The following is a 16,396-nucleotide window of genomic DNA, read 5'->3' as shown; positions in this document are numbered from 1 at the left end:
TACAAACCAAAATTTTATTGAATGAACAAAAGTCTAAAAGTCTCCCATTTTTGGTTAACAAAAGCAGCAGCCTACAAAACCCCTGCATTCCATGACAAATCTTTTTATGTCAGAAAAATGAATCCTTGAGGAGGTATAAACATTTGTACACAGAAGTTCACAACTGCCGAGATGTGTCTGGACAAACAACTGGATACATGTCAAACTGGGGGGGGGACGAGGACAGGATGCAAAAAGACCGCACACAGACACCAGAAAAAGCTTGAACTGTTTGCTGTCCGAGAGGTATATCATCAGGGCTGCCAGCAGTTTCCCGCACTTGCATCCCCTTCATACAACATGGAAAGAGCAGCAGAAAAACGGCAGAGGTTTTAAGACTGAACGAGGAAAAGAACTGCCAACAGAACGCGGCCTCCAGCTAGCTCACTTGGCTAATGGTAAATGCAGCTTTTTCAATGCTGAATTTCATGAGTCCGTGCTCTCCAGGGGCTCCCGGACAAGAATTCAGCCACTGTACCCACCCAGCAGAAGCAGTAAAGACGGTCCCGGCCTCGAACTTTCCCTGCCACAGGCGATTCCTCTCAGTCCAAAACAGGCACCCAGCTAAGGGAAAAGAAACTGAGACCTGCTCAACAAAGTATGATTATCTGACTGACAGAAATCTACCGGGAACTAAATGGAGAATGTACATTCACGCTGTAAATCTGACAAGGTTTTCTAACCTATGCGATTCTTCTCCTTTTCGCTGGGTATGGGCAGCCTGAATAAAACAGAGTGTTAAAAAGGAAGGCAATGTTTACTGTTATCCTTACACCGTTTGCAGAATAACCCTTTTTTATAAAGTCATATCATAAATTTTCATGCTTTGGAATACCAAATATATTCAGTGAAGTCTGTTTGTGACATTGACTAATTTCAGCCTGCTCTTTTGTTTTCACATGTAAGGACATAGTACAATTATTTCAAAAGAAATGATTGATTCAGCTGTCATATTTACTTTTGATTGCAATATTACAATAATCTGTGCTTATCTGTCAGTTTATACATCAGATCTCATCCATTGCAACCATATCATCATATTTATTTAATAATTATGAAGCTGTATCTTATACCATAATTTCTATTCATATGTATTCTAGGACTAATAGATCCCTAATATGTCTTGATTAAAACTAACTTTTATATATTGACTCTATTACCTCAAGTTAATTTTAATCATTTCCATCATAATCATTGTAACTCTGATACCCACTGTTCCTCCTCTCACGAAGATCAGATTTCTTCCACATAGATTCCTGATGAAAGCCAGCACTGAAAGATCGACCCAGTCGTCCATGTTGTTTCTTAGAGATATTGTCTTCACTCTCAGACTTGGAAATTCCTTGTCCTTGTGTTTGGGATTGTTTATCCTGTCTAACGTTTCCAAACGGAAAATTCCAAGGACCAAATCTTTGCCAAGTAAGTCTCTGAAAGGCAATGATGCAATGAAGATTTCCTCCAACCTAATCAAAGTAAAAAAGGTTCTTTGTTAAATGCACACAGGTGCATTTCTTACACACATAGATATTTCAAATGGACATCTTGGCAGGTAACAATTAAAAAAAACAAACAAACAAACAAAAAAAAACCAACAACACACAAAAAAACCTACAAAACCATATCCACCAACAACCTGGTTCAATCATTTTGATTGTTTCCCAGATTCAATTACTGCCTTCTTTCTCATCTTCTTGAGTTATCCTTTTTATCTCTCCTGGGCTAGTATAACTTCTCTTCCACTAGTCTTTTTAACTTTCCAGCCACTTTCACACAAATTATCTGTTCTGGTGCCTTTGCATCTTGCTGACATGGTCTTCCATAGGGTCTCCACACTTCAAATCCTCTCTTCAGCCTATTATTTCTCACAGACCTTCAATCTGCCAATCAGAAACACATCCCCCACCCACGAGATATAGCCCTGTCTGTAGGAAAGAAACCTATATGTATTAACAGTGCCCGCACAGGAGAGACACACGTGCATTCTTCTATGTTTGATGCTACTCAATTGCACTTTCTGTCCCGCTTACACGTTGCTAGAAGGTCCTGCACCAAAAGGATCTGTCTGTGATGTCTGTAGAGTATCTCTACACTTGCTGCAGCCACATTTATTTTAAGCCAACAAGGTTAAATATTGTGACCAAATACATTGTAAATGCAAGTATCCTGCTTCATCCTAGCATATGCCGAGCTACTGCTGTATCGTATCTTGTCCTGCAAGTAAATATAAATGACTCTGCTATGTAAGTACCCGCGTTTGACTTTTGCCTGCAGCAACATTTCATAAGATATTTATTTTAGTGAAGTTATCTTACACTGCCAAAGCATGAGTAAGTTTGCGAAAAATCTTCCATGAATCTCCTCCCATGTTAGCAAGTTTACCTTACCTTCTTTGTTTTTCGATGCTGCAATCCTCTCTCTAGGTGTCGAATATCTAGATATTCTGGATTTTGGGTGTTTAGGTCAGTGACAATATCTGCCCACCTACAGAATAAGATTATTATTACTCAGCTGACATTTATGAAACTCAGCATCACGAAGACTCATGTACACACGCATGCGAATACAGATCTGCAGCTAAATAGTCTTACCAGTGATTTCAAGACAAACAAACGTGTAAAGATATAAAAGCCTCAGCATTCGAGACATCAAGCTAGACACAAAAGCATCACTTTTAATCAAAGCATTCAGTGATTATTCCTGCTCTTGGTAAACACCTTCCAAAATGAGCAAGAGCACCACGAGGCACTAGTTGCGCTGCTTACCCTTACCAATTCACCAGTTTGTGAAAGGAAGAAGCAAAGTGCAGTTCAGGCAAAGAGAAACATTAGATTTTACTTTATTTAATCCTCTCTTACCCTTTTATATTATTTTGTTAAGAGCCTTGGGTTTTTTGCCCACTAAGTCTGTTTTTACCAGACAGTTCTCACCGTAACTCACTCCTCCATTTTATTTAATTCCCATCTGTCATAAACTATCACTTCAATCATTGCCCATTGACTCAACTCTTCGGAGTTTCAGAGGTCCTTCTAGCCCAACTGAAACAAATACACCCATAGTCCAGACCTCTTGAAGCCTACACATCACCTTTTCATTTCTGTCAATGTCTAATTACCTGCTCCTCTCTAACACCACCCTCCAAGTTCAGAAAATCCAGTTCTACCCCAGCCTTTGCCCTCCTACCTTAAGCACAGAATTTTCTGCTAGCTCTCACTGGGACTGCAGCAGGAGGAATAACATCTCCACAACCAAAAATAGTATTACAAAAGTTTGTATTCTATATTCAGAAACCTCTTCCTGTGCCATTTGTAGCTTACATATGACAGGACAAAATTCTGTCAGTGAGATGTATAGTACGCCATTCCTCAGCATAGCAACCACGTGCATAATGTGATTTTTATTTTGTTGCACTTAATCTCATTAGTCCAAAATATCCAGCTATTTACAGTTATTGACATAGTCACATCACTGACAAAACAAAATGGTATCCGGGGTTTAGGTAGTAGGTTAGATCTGTCTGGCTATGAAACCATCAGATAAGCACTTTGAAACAATTTTTCAAAATAATTAGAGAATAAAAAAGAGGAAGCAAAGAAGTTGTGTGATTTTTATTAGTATTGTTTTCTTTTCAATGCTTGTTTTCTAATGTATCACGAAAAATCACTCAATAATTAACTCGGCAGGTGGCAGAGAAGCTATTTGCTAAAACTTCCATTTTGGCCACAGAGTTGGTTTCTTGAGAAATATTACTCTTTTGCTCTGGTGTCTCACTTCAGAAATTAATATTAAGCATTATGAACTAGTATGTTAAGTAAAGCTGAGAAAGCTGTTCTATTGTATTCACAAATACAACTCAACGATGAAACTTCTACACAGTGCCCTCTAGCTCTCCGAGTCTGTACGGCTAGTTCAGACACCAGCTCCATATACGCCAGACCTCCTCACAGACGTATTGTTTTAATGCACAGATAATCTAACAACCCAGCAGAGCACAAGGTGTACCTGCACCCGAGCTAGGAGATCCCAGCAGCAGGGTAACAGCCTGTGCACACCCCGGACACAGCCTGTATATGTCCTCAACTGCAGCAGAAACTCCGCCGCAGTTCGTGCAGCCTGCAAGTCACAACTGGCACGATCACAGAGAGCCGAGGAGTCTTTTCTGCCTGACTAACATGGGCTGCATCACACTCACACAGGAGAAACAGGCTTTGGCTTTCAGCAGCCCACACGTGTCCTGCCATGAGATAAAAAATTGCAGAGCCAGCCTTGAAGTCAAAACATCAAGTTTCTCACTTAGAACACCTGTTTCTCACTTAGAACTATAGTATATTCATTCAAAAAAACCTGTAAAGTTGCTTGGGGACCCTTAGCAGACAAATACAACCTGTTTTGAAAGAAAACACATTGTTTTAAATTCTTACCAAGTAACATACCTTTTGCAGTGTATTGTTGGATGTTTCCTGCTCGGCTCTCCAATTAAGATCCAATATTCTACTTCTTGCTGCAAGACACGACCTCTGTTCAATAGAAGATACAATCCTAGTAAGATTTATTGTGCATACTAAAAAGAAAAAGAGAGATTAACATTCTGTTGTTCTTTTCAGGATCTTCTAACAGTTAAAATTGTTTCCTCAGCCAAACTAATAAACAGCTCCTGCACTATATATCATGTTTGCAACTACCTACTTTTTTATTTCACAAGGCCTGGAAGTAAGATAGAAGCTATTGCTTATTATTTGGAAAAAAGACAGATCTTCCTAAAAAACAGTGTTACCCGGATGAAGGGCAGTCTAGTGTAAGATCCAAACACAAATATACACATAACAATGGAAATAAGCCGTGGAAAGCCACACGGAAGTGGAACAAATGCTTTCCTCCCTATCTGTGATGCCTGAGAGAGTCACAAAAGCGCCCCTTCCACTATTTTTTGAGTTAGTACCCACCTGAGAGTTGTTACTAACAGCTGTAGGGTAACCTGTACGAAAACAAATGGTAACTTCAACCCCTTCCTCCGAAGGATTCAATACCACACATTAACAAACAAAACCCTCAACCAATATTCATTCAAGTTTGTGAGCATCTTTCAAGAAACTCAAAGCCTGCAGTAACCTTGTCATGGAAAATTTGTGACTGACATCAGGGCAGACCGAAGAGATGCAGAGGATTGTTCTGGGACTTCCTGTGTGGAATTATCCTGTGAAAAACTACTTCAGTTTCAACTGTAACAAAACCTCAGATTTTTCTGCCTAGGGAATTAGACAGCACAACGTATACCATCATTGTACAGATGGGAAACCAAGACACAGGATAGATTAATTGACTTACCTAAAGTCACACTGGAAGTCTGTGGTTGAACTGGGAACTGAACCCAGGTCTCCCGAGTCCAAATCCAGCAACCTAAGATCATACAGGAAGTCTGTGGGTGACCTAAGAACTGCCTCCTAAGCTCAGCCTAGAAACCTGCCTACTACCTACCCATTTCTTTTGGAACCTAAACATTTCTTAGCTTGATTTTTAAAGAAAATCCTTCCGTTGTAACCACACTACTACAAAAAAAAAAAAACAAAAAAAAAACCAAACAAACAAAAAAAAAAAAACCAGAAAAAAAAGGTAAACAAGAACCAGAACCTATTGACAGTGGTTCTGGAACCTAATTTTTCCCGATAACATACAAGAAGATATGAAGAGAACACGATGCTTTTCCGGTGTGACCTCCAGCCTAAATTAAGGCTATAAAAGCTCTTTGAACTCATTACTTCATGTTACATTGTTAGAAAAGATCTGGTTTTAGGAAGAAATTCTAATATTGACTTCAAAATAGTATCACTAGCAACTGAGAATCCATTTCAACCATGGGTAAAGTATTGAAATTTTTGCTCTCAGCCACTCCTAAACAATATAAATTCATACCAGATAACTAGATATAAGACATTTTAAGTTTCCACACACTGGACCGCATTATTTCTCAAACTGCATTTTTGGTCTAGTAAACAAATTTTTTTCACTTTGCTCTTCCAGTGCAGATTCTTAGTAACTGATCAGGTAAGCAAGCCATTAACCTTTTGGTAAATTTAAGCAGACTGATGTGTTGGACATCTGTTTGGGCCATATTCTCCAAACTCTCGCCCCCCACATGGCATGTCAGTGAATGCAGTCTTAGTAAAAAAACTTCTGTATTCTTTTGTTCATATACTAAAAGCTCTTATTAACCCCATGGTCACAGTCTCATAGTGGGAACAAATTAGATTCCAATGATTACACTTTATCACCTCCACACAATTACCTTTTTGAACTCTGAAAGCAGAGCTAGCATTCTCTACTCCTTGATGTGACTCTACGTCTTCAACACAGCCAAAGGTAGACTGCTTGGTAAGTGAAGCGCTTAAGACTGAAGCTCTCCTTACACCAGTGAACCTACTCTTTTCATTGTTTAGAGCTCCCCACTATGGGTATCTGGTAGTTTGGCCACAGATTGTCTTTTTATGCGCATGTTATTTAGGGAGAAAAATGGTATCAACTTGCAATACATTTTGCTGTATGTTTCATCCACTAAAACAAGCATAAACACAGTATCTTACCTGTATGCTTTGCTAGCTTTTACTGGGGTTGCTTCAAATCCAATTGGGCAAAAATAATGGTTTTGGCAATGGTAGATGTAGGCCATTGATTCATCCTTCAGTCCACGTGTCAGCTTTGCAAGGGCCCCTGCAGCTACAAAGAAAGATCAGGTTACAGGCCAGAGCGCTTTGGAACCTGCGCAACATATTCAGCAACAAAGACCTATTCGATAACACAGTCAGACTGCTTTTCAAATTAGAGGACATGACCTGACAGGCATGCACAAAATACAGTTTTGATTTCAAACTTCTTAGTATTTAATTTCCTGTCTGGTACAAAAAAAAAAATCATCTGCCACAGTCTGTACTAGGGAAATGCAATATGAAGTCTGCATTGTATATAGACCAAAATCATATTAAAAAACTACTTGTTCTGAAAAAAACAAACGAACGAAAAGTATCTCTCCACCTAAGAAACACACTGCAACACAGTGCAGTCCCACTGCCCCAAGTCAGACGTAGCACACGTCAGTGATACTGCTGAAGCCCCTGAAAGCTTTCAGGCCTTTTTGTACCATGAGCTCCTTGCAGCTTCCTAGTCTCAGGAACACCTCCCGCACGTGGGCATACAATATTTTGTAATGTGACTGTAGTGCTCAGTTTCAGGAAAAGACTAGAAAAGGCACTCAAACATGAAAGAATTCTCAAATGGGATACCATGAACATGAAAGAATTCTCAAATGGGATACCATGAACAAGAAGGGGATTCCCACGTTAATAATCTCCCCCAAAACTTTTCTGCGTGGTTTTACCTTTCTAAAGAACCTTCCAGTTAGAAGATAGTTACCCAGCCTATAACAGAGGCTAATAAAATAAAAGTGTAATTTTTCTTTAGGTAGCACACTTAAAACTACACATAAAAATGCAGCTTCATAAACTAATTGAGAAAAATCACCTAACTTTTAAAGACAGATGTTAGCTAAAGTCAGGGAGAACGGATGAGTTCACCAACATTAAAATTTAATTTTTAAAAGTAGAAAACATTTCTCAAAGACATTAATACTTTTGTGCTCTATGTTCTAAACTTTTATACAACACAGACTTCTAAAACACCAAAATAAAAACCATGCTGCTACCCCAGCGTATTACAGCAAACACATCTTCAGGACAACATACAACTGGAAATGCAGTGCCCTCCTGGATACCTTAAAATTCCAGTTCTGACAGCAGAATATATAGCACAGAATATATTTTATCAAAATAAAAGTACAAGTGAAAGTTTTAGAAAAAAAGAGAAAAAGCAAAACTGGAAAAATCAGCAACTTGGAGCTATTTGAGAGCTTATGTCAAAATATAAGCACTGCTTGCAGAATCTGTCCTGTCAAATGCTGCACACTGCATGATTTTCCAGTTTATATACTGTAAGTTCAATGCTTTAGGATTAGCTACGTACCAGTTTCTCCAGCTGTCTTGTTCTTCCCATGAGGTTTATACAGAACATATGAGCATCCCTTGATACGGAAGTGATCATTTATTTGCCTGAACCATCTGAAACAATAAGCTTAAAGATTGTAGTATCTAAAGAGTTATTAAAATGCAGTTTTCTTTTCTCCCACTTTTCCACTGCTTGACAGTTCAGAAAAAAAACCCTCAGTGTGCTACTAAGTACCTACCACACTAGTATACAGATTGTAGATGACCAGGGTACCATAACGCAAACAAAACATATCCTAGAGAGATAAATAAATACTCAAAAGCCTTTTTCTTTATTTAGCTTTTTCAGACCCAACACAGATCCGTAATAACCAAAGGGCTAGATTTGAAATGCTGGTCCCTTTGTGTTCAGTCCAGCCACCTCCAACTTCAAGTTACTCAGCCTTTAGAAAGACACTCAAATTCTGAAATGCCAAGCTTCAATTGTGATTTGTAAGCTGCACGAAGGGAATCTTCTAAGACACCAGAAGGCAAGACCCTTCAAGTGAGACTTTCTGCACATCTTGTTGGGCTTTCATCACATGAGCTTCACAATGCCCAAGTATTACAGGCGTCCCATATTGCAACTCCTCACAGCAGCACTAAGTGAGGACAGGTCTGCCAAGAAGATTCTGTCTCAGATATTTACTTTTCCGCATTAGAAGATCCAAATTCACACCTCCGAAGATAATACCTCAATCACAAAGCTATGATGCAGCTGGCTCTCCGCCCTCCTGTTTTCCAGTCTGCCAAGTACTTAGAAATAATTTGACGGGGCAGGAAAAAAAAACTGAGAAGGATAACTTTTCTGCAGCACTTAGGCACTCACAGGGGAAAAGGAAGAATTCCAGGTTTAACTTTTGGCGGTATAGACTGTTGACATAAATAGAGAATATTTTATCAGTTTGGTCTGTAAGGGTTGCTACACCCTGACATACTCCTAACGAGATACAAAATCCAGATCCAAGTCTCCTAAGGCAGAGGAGGAAGTTTTCATGACACTCTCCAATGATCTAGTCGGTATGTTACATTAAAGAACAGACTGCTGACACGTTTTCAAATCCAGCACCTACATTCTGTGCCAAATCACATATTCCACCTCCAAAAAAACACTACCCAGACCAAATGCAACTCATTAAACAGGCAAGAACTCTGCAAAATTTTTAAATCTCACTGAATGGGTAACCCACCAAAGCCCTGTCAAGATGTTCAATACCCAAACAAATGCCCCTGGCCCTGTTTAATCCTAAAATTCCTTATCAGTTTAATAAAACAAACAAATAAAAAAAAAAAACCCACCAAGATTTTAGACCCAAGTAATCAAGATCAGGAAACAGCAGAGCAGAACTGAAACAGAATTTGAAAGCCCAAGTGTTCTACAACTCAAGTCCTATCTTTTCTTTTTTTTTTTTTCTCTTCTCCTGAACAGCTCCATTGCAGCAAGGGTGCAGCACTCACTGTCTCATTTTCCATTCTTTAATTAAATTTTACGTAAAGCTACTAGTATATCAATTGCCTTTTCAGGCTGTTTCAGCGACACCAACAAGCATTTAACACGCATTTTCAAAAGCAGGAAAATGAGGGTAAAGAAAAAATTTCCTAACCAGGAGACTGGATTCATTAGAGTATCACACAAAATTAAATAAACTGAACCAAAAATCAAACAGAATTTCATGTTCACCTGATCTGTGCAGCAACATCACACTATACAAGATGGCCAGTGCAAAAAACTGTTTGAAAAGTCTCTTTGAGCACTGTCAGAGTACCCAGGTATGCTTCATTATTCTAAAACTTAAGAAGACTAACTTGTGTCAGTCACTTTTTTTTCTTTAAATAAATGAACTACTACTTTCATGTATTAACAATTCAGTTGCATCAGAAGAACCAAACCTACCTCATTAAAGTTGTATTTCCAGTGAAGGGACCAAATCTAATCTCCTCAAATGGGGGCTGAAAGCCCAGTATATGCAAAGCTTCTTCTTGAGTAATAGGTGGTAAACTGGGCGGGGGGGAGGAAGAAAGTATTGTTTAATAAAGTCATTAGCAATGTATTTTAGACTGTCCAGAGGCAAAGCGATCATTTGCGACTCACCTTCCAGCTCCTAGTGTACTATATAAGAAATTCCAGCAGGACACTAAGGATGAAATTCCACAGGAAGTCTTGTACTGAGGTCGGCTAACACAATACCTAAACCAAACAAAAACCCAAACACATCAGTAAGCATTACAGATTTAGTTACAGGAGCAACCTGAACTGCTTTTCTGTGTGCCATGTTATATTCAATGTTTTTACTTTGCATGTATTAAAAAAAGAGTGCATTCTTTAAAAAAAAAAAAAAGAAATGGAGTAAATATGTTAATCAATTTCTTTAAGTTTGTCAGACACTACTACCCTATTTCACACAAATGAGTCAAACTTCTAACAGCCCCATGGGACTTCTGCAGGAAAAAGTTATTCTGTACTAATACAACATACAGTTTCATCCAGTCTCTTCTAACACATGGAATTCTATTAAATTGCATCTCTACCAATTTACTAATGAATGTCATTCCAGGTCACAGACTTCCTAAGCCAATTCTAGCTTCCTGAGGTCACAGATACACAGTTAAGAACCAGAAGAATTCATTAAACAAAGTGAATTTAGTGAACTATATTTATATGATATAGGTTGTATAGAACTGACAGATTCTGATCAAGTATTTCCCAGCCAAAAAGAAAAATCAAGAGTAAGACACATCAGTAGTACATTTAAGGTTACTTTTTGCCTGACCATGCTAATGAACTTGCATTTGTTTAGCAGTGAATCCCCACGTAAATAATTGTTTCCTTATTGAAAGAAAAAAATGTTTAGAAACAAAAATGTTTTTAGAATTTCAAGAGATGGGAAGAAAGCTGTCATTCTTTCCTTCTCGTAGAAAGTAGGAGATTTAGTGTATGTATGCTTAGCATATCCCTATTTCTGCCAAAAAAAAAAACAAAAGCATTAAGCATTATTAAGAAGTTTGAAATAAGATAACCAGCAACAGTGTTTACCAACAAACTATATGGGGATAATCTTAAACACAACTCATAAATACTACCATCTCCGGAGGTCCAACACTTTCCTCTCCTTCACATCTTCGAGAGCCGAACGCTGAGGACACTCCCTGTATTGTCTGCTTTTTTTGTCTAAGGATTTTTTCTTTGTCACTTGTTTCTTCATGTTACCTGCAAAACAGATTTCAGAAAAAAAAAAAAAGTTTACCTTTTATATTTTTCCTCTTAAATATTTTTAATAACAGCATGCACCCCAAACAGAGACGCTGGTTGTGTCAGTAAGTGCAAACTGGGACTAAACATTAACTGAAGGAAAAAGCTCAGATGCATGATCAAGGTTTTCAACAGGTTTGTAAAGCCGCCATTACTTCCATAAACACATCCTGTTTTTCTGAACAGAATTAACAATGACCTGCCTGACTGTTTAGAGAGCGCAGTCAATCTGATTATTCTAATGCATTAAATCAGACATCCCAGAAATAGACTCCGAGACCAACACAAATGTCCCATCTCCTGACATTAAATGTACAGAGAAATATAACAAAACACTTGTTTATCACAGCCAAGTTCTGTAACCAGCTACACTTTCTGATGAAAGCTTACAGGCAAATCCCGTGGGAATAGTATACACCCCCAAAGTCTTTTCCTTTTTGTAAGCCACTGAGACAGCAGAAAATGAAAGAGTTGAGCCACATGCTAGAGCAGGAACACTTCTGTCCTATTCCATCATATCCAAATGAAATATACCACTTAATATTTTAGCAAAACTTACTACCCTGTAAGATATAATAATTTGTTTCTTATTTTTAAAAGACAATACATGCACATGTGAAAAGGCAACGGCAATTTGCTAAACGTATTTAAGTTTTACTGAACCAGTTTCACACTAGTAGACAAAACAGCAATCTGACTGGCTAGCCAACCCATTAGGCAAAAAAAATCTACAGCCCGCTCTCCATAAACAGAGGGATCACGGGACAAAGAAAACCAAGCGTGTAGCAAGTCCACGATTCACAGTTGCCAGCCGGCGACTAGGCAAAGAAAGAACACAGGAGGCAGTAAAGAAGCCAGTTTTAAAGAACTGGGCTCCCTAACACTGTACACATACAGCAAATCAAAATATATACAATTTTGTTACAGAAGCCACCAGCTTTCCTAGATAACTATCATGATTTAACTTACTTCTTGTCATAAATAAACCACGTCTTTAATTTCAAAATATCTCTCTGAAGTACCTTTAAACATTTCTACAAGTGACAAACCTCTGCTCAACAGGTAAAAGTAATCACTGCACAATGCACCAAGTCCTACTGAAAGAAAGAAAAACACACCCTAAAAACCCAAGAAGGAACCTCCCCTCCAAAAAAAAAAAAACAAAAACAAACCAGTTAAGTAGAAGCCAGCCTTGTTTCAGAGCCACTTCCACAGGCAGCTACACTTGACTCTCACTACTCCTACCTTACTCTCTCCTTTCCCAATGAACAAGCTGTTTGAAATGACGCATAGCACCTCATCAAGAGATTACCTGTGCTGACCACCACCCTCCACCAACAAGATGTGAACATGACGCCTTTCCCTGTCACAACATCAAATCTCCACCTCCTCACCTGCTTTGTTCTTCAGGTTTGTGGTCACACCATTGAACTCCGATTTGTCGATTTCCCACGCCAGTGGGAGCTTTTCCAGGTCGCCAGGCAAGCCTCCCAAGTTCGCATCTTCACTGTAGATTATCTCTGAAGCACCAGTTTGAATGCCTAGTAAGCTAGGTGTGTTATTTCCAATGTTTAAAGCAGCACTGCCTGACAGACAGGCACTAACTGAAGCTCTTGGGCTTTTACAAATAGACGTTACTCTGTTTAAAAAAGCATAGTCTGAGCAGATGGTATAAAACTTCTCCCGTGTATGAGTCACAGGACATCCCCATGGGTAATGCCCATCTCCCCTAGATGCCAAGGACGCAGCAGAGGCGTCTGAAATGCAGTATGGCTTCACGGGATCGTGAAGAGAAGATTCCAGGGATTCTTTCCCAGGTTTGTTTTCAGTGTTTCCGTTATTTCCAGCACCATTCTCCTTTTCATCTTCTGAAATGTTAGGCATTGAACGATACTGAAAGAGTATGGTACAGTTAAGAACAGTTTTTTCCTTTATGCTTTAACTACAATAGAGTTTGCATCATTGCTTCCATTGCTTCTGCAAAGTATCGATGAGGTACCTGAAAGAAGACGAGAAGTCAGTACATGTGTCTCAATAGACACAAAAATACACGGCGATTACCTTTGAACTCAGATCCAATACAAGCTGAAATACCCTTCAAGATACACAGTATACCACACGCAATTCCTGAGCGCCTTCAGAATTCCACAAACAGCACTTTTTATCATTCGCGAGGTGCCAACAGCATACACCACAGTGATACCAAGATGAGGACATCACGAGTAATCACACTTGTAAACCAGTACAGGAGTATAAAAAACAACCACAACAACAAAAAAAAAACCCCTTCTGATATTTACACGGTTGCGGTTGATCACTTCTATTTCTTTATAGCCACCATACCCTGCATACGTGGAACACAAATGTAGATTAATTAATCGGAGAGACAGCAACTTCAGGCCGCTCAGCTGTGAAGCCTCCCGCACGCTGTCGCTGCGAGCGAAGCTAGGGCTTACGGGCATGCCAGGGGCCGCCACCGCGCCGCCGACCGCGGGCTCCCCACCCCCGCCCCAGTGCCACCGCTCCTTCGGACGCTGCTACGGGCCCTGCCGCGCTTACGCGCCTCCGGCCCGCCCAGACGCGAGACAGCACAGCGCCGGACTGCGCTCCCAGCAGCTGCGCACCGCCGCCCGCGCCTCGGAAGGCTGCCCGGGGGCACCGGCGGACGGTTCCAGAATGAACAGCCCCGCGCTGGGGGGAAGGGCCGCGGCTCGGCGGCAGCGGAGCCCAAGGGGGGGGCGGTGTGGGCCCGCGCCCTCCCGCAGCCGGGGAGGGAGGGAGGGGCGGCTGCTCCCCCGCGCGGCCCGCGCTCCCGGCCCGGTACCTGCGCGCCCTCCCGCCCGCGTCGCCTCCCCCGGCCGCGGCGGAGCGGGGGCGCAGGCGCGCCGGAAGCAGACGCGGCGCGCGCGGGGGGCAGGGCGCCGCGCCGCGGGCTCACCTGCGCCCCCACCGCCCCCCGCCGCCGCCGGCCGGCACCAACTCCCGCCGCCGGCCGGGGGGACCCGCGGCGCCATTTCCCCTTTCCCCCGCGGTCGTCCGCGGCGTTGTGGGTGCTGGGTGAGGCAGCCCGGCTCCGGAGCCGCCGGGACCCCCGCCTCGGCGGGCCCGGGGGCACCCCGGCCCTCACCGCAGCGGGCTGCTCCGGTTTCCCCGGGCGCGGTGAGCCCGCCCGGAGCAGCCGTGCCGCGGGGAGAGGCGTGAGGGCGCGGAGCGCTGCGTGAGGTGGCGGCGTCCGGAGCCGCTGGCAGCGTGTCCCCTCTCGTCCCCGCCGCAGCCCGCGTGTTTCCGACACGACACGAACGTGGCGCGGGAGGCATTTAAATATTCGGATCTGTAATACTGAAGGGTTACTCTTACAACAAAGCAGTTACAAAATGTACAACAAAAACCTAAGCAGAGAAAGGTGGCCGGGTTGTGCCCTGCTGGCAGGGGGTTCCGTGCCCGTGGTGACCGCAGTGCCCTCAGCCCTCGGGGCCCCGGCTCCCAGAGGAAGTTTCCGCGGGAGCTGCTGCGAATAACGGAGAGGAGAACCGGGTCTTCTCTCCCCAGACGTCCAGCGCTGCGCGGTTGCCGTTCGGTGGCCGGGCGGGGCGAAGCTGCAGCAGTCCCCCGGCGATGGCAGGCACAGCCCGGTTCGCTGCGCCCTGGGCCCGAGGAAGGCACGACCTAGGTGGGGTTCAGGACTCGGCGTGGCTTCATCCCGGACTCGCGTCGTGGAGAGCGTCCCTCACACCTTTGCCAGCTGGAAGCCTGGTGAGGCTTCGTCGGCCAACAGCCCTTGAAGTGATTAAATAAAAAAAAAAAGGCATTTTTTGTCTGAGCCAGATTACAGGCATTAGGATAGCAGCGACGTTGGCTTTGCCAGCCGGGACTAAAATTAGGTCGCGTGATTTATTTCGCAGCTTGTTTGGGTGCTGACAAACGGTGCCAGATCTGCACGAGGATTCCCCGAGCTGCGCTGGTGGGGGGGGAAGAGAAGCTGGAGGGGAGAACGGCGGGAGGGCAGAAGTCTGTCACCGTTGCTTCGCCGCTGCTGTGCTTTTGTTAACGTGCCAGTGCCCCTGGGCAGGAAGAGGAAGGACGTTCTGTAAATTCTGTAGCTATTTGAGATTTCTTTTTAAATAAAAAAAAAAATCTTTAAAGTTCTCTTCCGCTAAAGGAGGCTGGCTTGTCTCGTACAGCGAAACGTAAGCTGAGAAGGAGCGTGGTTGCAGCCTGTAAAATACGTCAAGAGAGTAGAGATGGGGAAGGGAGAGCAGCTGGAGGGTCATGGATAGAAAATAGGGCCTGCATGAATGTTTAGACTGGAAGTTGCAAGTCTTCTAGCTGCTGAATGTCATGGGAAATCATGCCAATGAGAACAGCAGGGATCAAAAACTGTGTCTTTAAGAGGTGGACCTTGACAATTTTTTAAGGCATTTTGTAATGAGGCTGCTGGTTGGAAAACACCATGCTCATCGACCCTAGTGGTCCTTTCTCAGCTCACAGTTTTCTCAAAGCAAGTGATTTTTTTGGTGTGCTTTTCTATAAACGTATTTGCGGTAGTTCAAAACGCAAAATAGAAAATCTCTTTGAAATTCATGACTCCTTGTGACGAGGTTCAATTTTCTGTGTTGTTTGCCTTAACAAGAGAAAAGCAATAAAGAGCAAAATTGAAAGCATCATTTGGGATTAAAGTTCTCACACAAGGAAGCCTTAATTTTGGTAATGTTTCCGTAGCTAAATGACAAAGAAAAGCATTAGGGTATGTGTGTGTACGTATGTGCTTGGGAATAGCGTCAGCATTTCACGCTTGCTTTACGCATTTGCTCTTCTGTGCAGAAGTTGCAGCGCTTTTCAGAGTCCAACGCTCTTGACCCCGACCGGTTCCAAGAGACCCGTTTGAAGTTTTCAAGATTTTGTGTACATATGTAAAACCACTCAGAAAAGCAGAACATTATAGCCAAACTCTGACCTCTTAGAAAATCTCCATTTAGGAATGCACGCATGCATCATTGCCATTTGTCCAACCTGAACCGCCTTTGGCTTGCTCGCTTCTGGATAACCTAGAAATTCTGGAGTTTCAGGAGTGAAAGCTGAA

At 42.3% G+C, this 16,396-nt stretch overlaps 1 protein-coding gene across 2 annotated transcripts; it reads right to left on the bottom strand.

Moving 5' to 3' along the window:
• BIVM (basic, immunoglobulin-like variable motif containing) lies at positions 1 to 14,216 on the bottom strand. 2 transcript variants are annotated; one of them, XM_075424456.1, is made up of 11 exons: positions 14,141 to 14,216; positions 12,711 to 13,315; positions 11,148 to 11,274; positions 10,159 to 10,254; positions 9,961 to 10,065; positions 8,047 to 8,141; positions 6,615 to 6,747; positions 5,362 to 5,433; positions 4,470 to 4,553; positions 2,424 to 2,520; positions 1 to 1,502 (listed from the first exon to the last, which is right to left on the bottom strand). In XM_075424456.1, exons 2-11 carry the CDS (start codon positions 13,198 to 13,200, stop codon positions 1,212 to 1,214), a joined length of 1,590 nt encoding a protein of 529 aa, XP_075280571.1. In that variant the 5' UTR covers positions 13,201 to 13,315; positions 14,141 to 14,216; the 3' UTR covers positions 1 to 1,211. The 2 variants fall into 2 exon arrangements, with proteins under 2 accessions (XP_075280571.1, XP_075280580.1); XM_075424465.1 differs by lacking the exon at positions 5,362 to 5,433.
• Positions 14,217 to 16,396: the final 2,180 nt, after the last annotated feature.

Source organism: Opisthocomus hoazin, chromosome 1, assembly GCF_030867145.1.
Source record: "Opisthocomus hoazin isolate bOpiHoa1 chromosome 1, bOpiHoa1.hap1, whole genome shotgun sequence".
NCBI lineage: Eukaryota > Metazoa > Chordata > Aves > Opisthocomiformes > Opisthocomidae > Opisthocomus > Opisthocomus hoazin.
Note: the sequence above shows the minus strand (reverse complement) of the source record. Positions and strands in the feature narration are given on the sequence as shown.

Excerpts from the sequence above, each read along its gene's own strand:
- BIVM (XM_075424456.1), bottom strand. The coding sequence starts at position 13,200 with ATGCCTAACATTTCAGAAGATGAAAAGGAGAATGGTGCTGGAAATAAC. Across the intron at positions 10,066-10,158 it reads AGTACACTAGGAGCTGGAAG|TTTACCACCTATTACTCAAG; the intron begins GTGAGTCGCAAA and ends CCCCCCGCCCAG. Across the intron at positions 4,554-5,361 it reads GACTTCCAGTGTGACTTTAG|AGGTCGTGTCTTGCAGCAAG; the intron begins GTAAGTCAATTA and ends TCTATTGAACAG.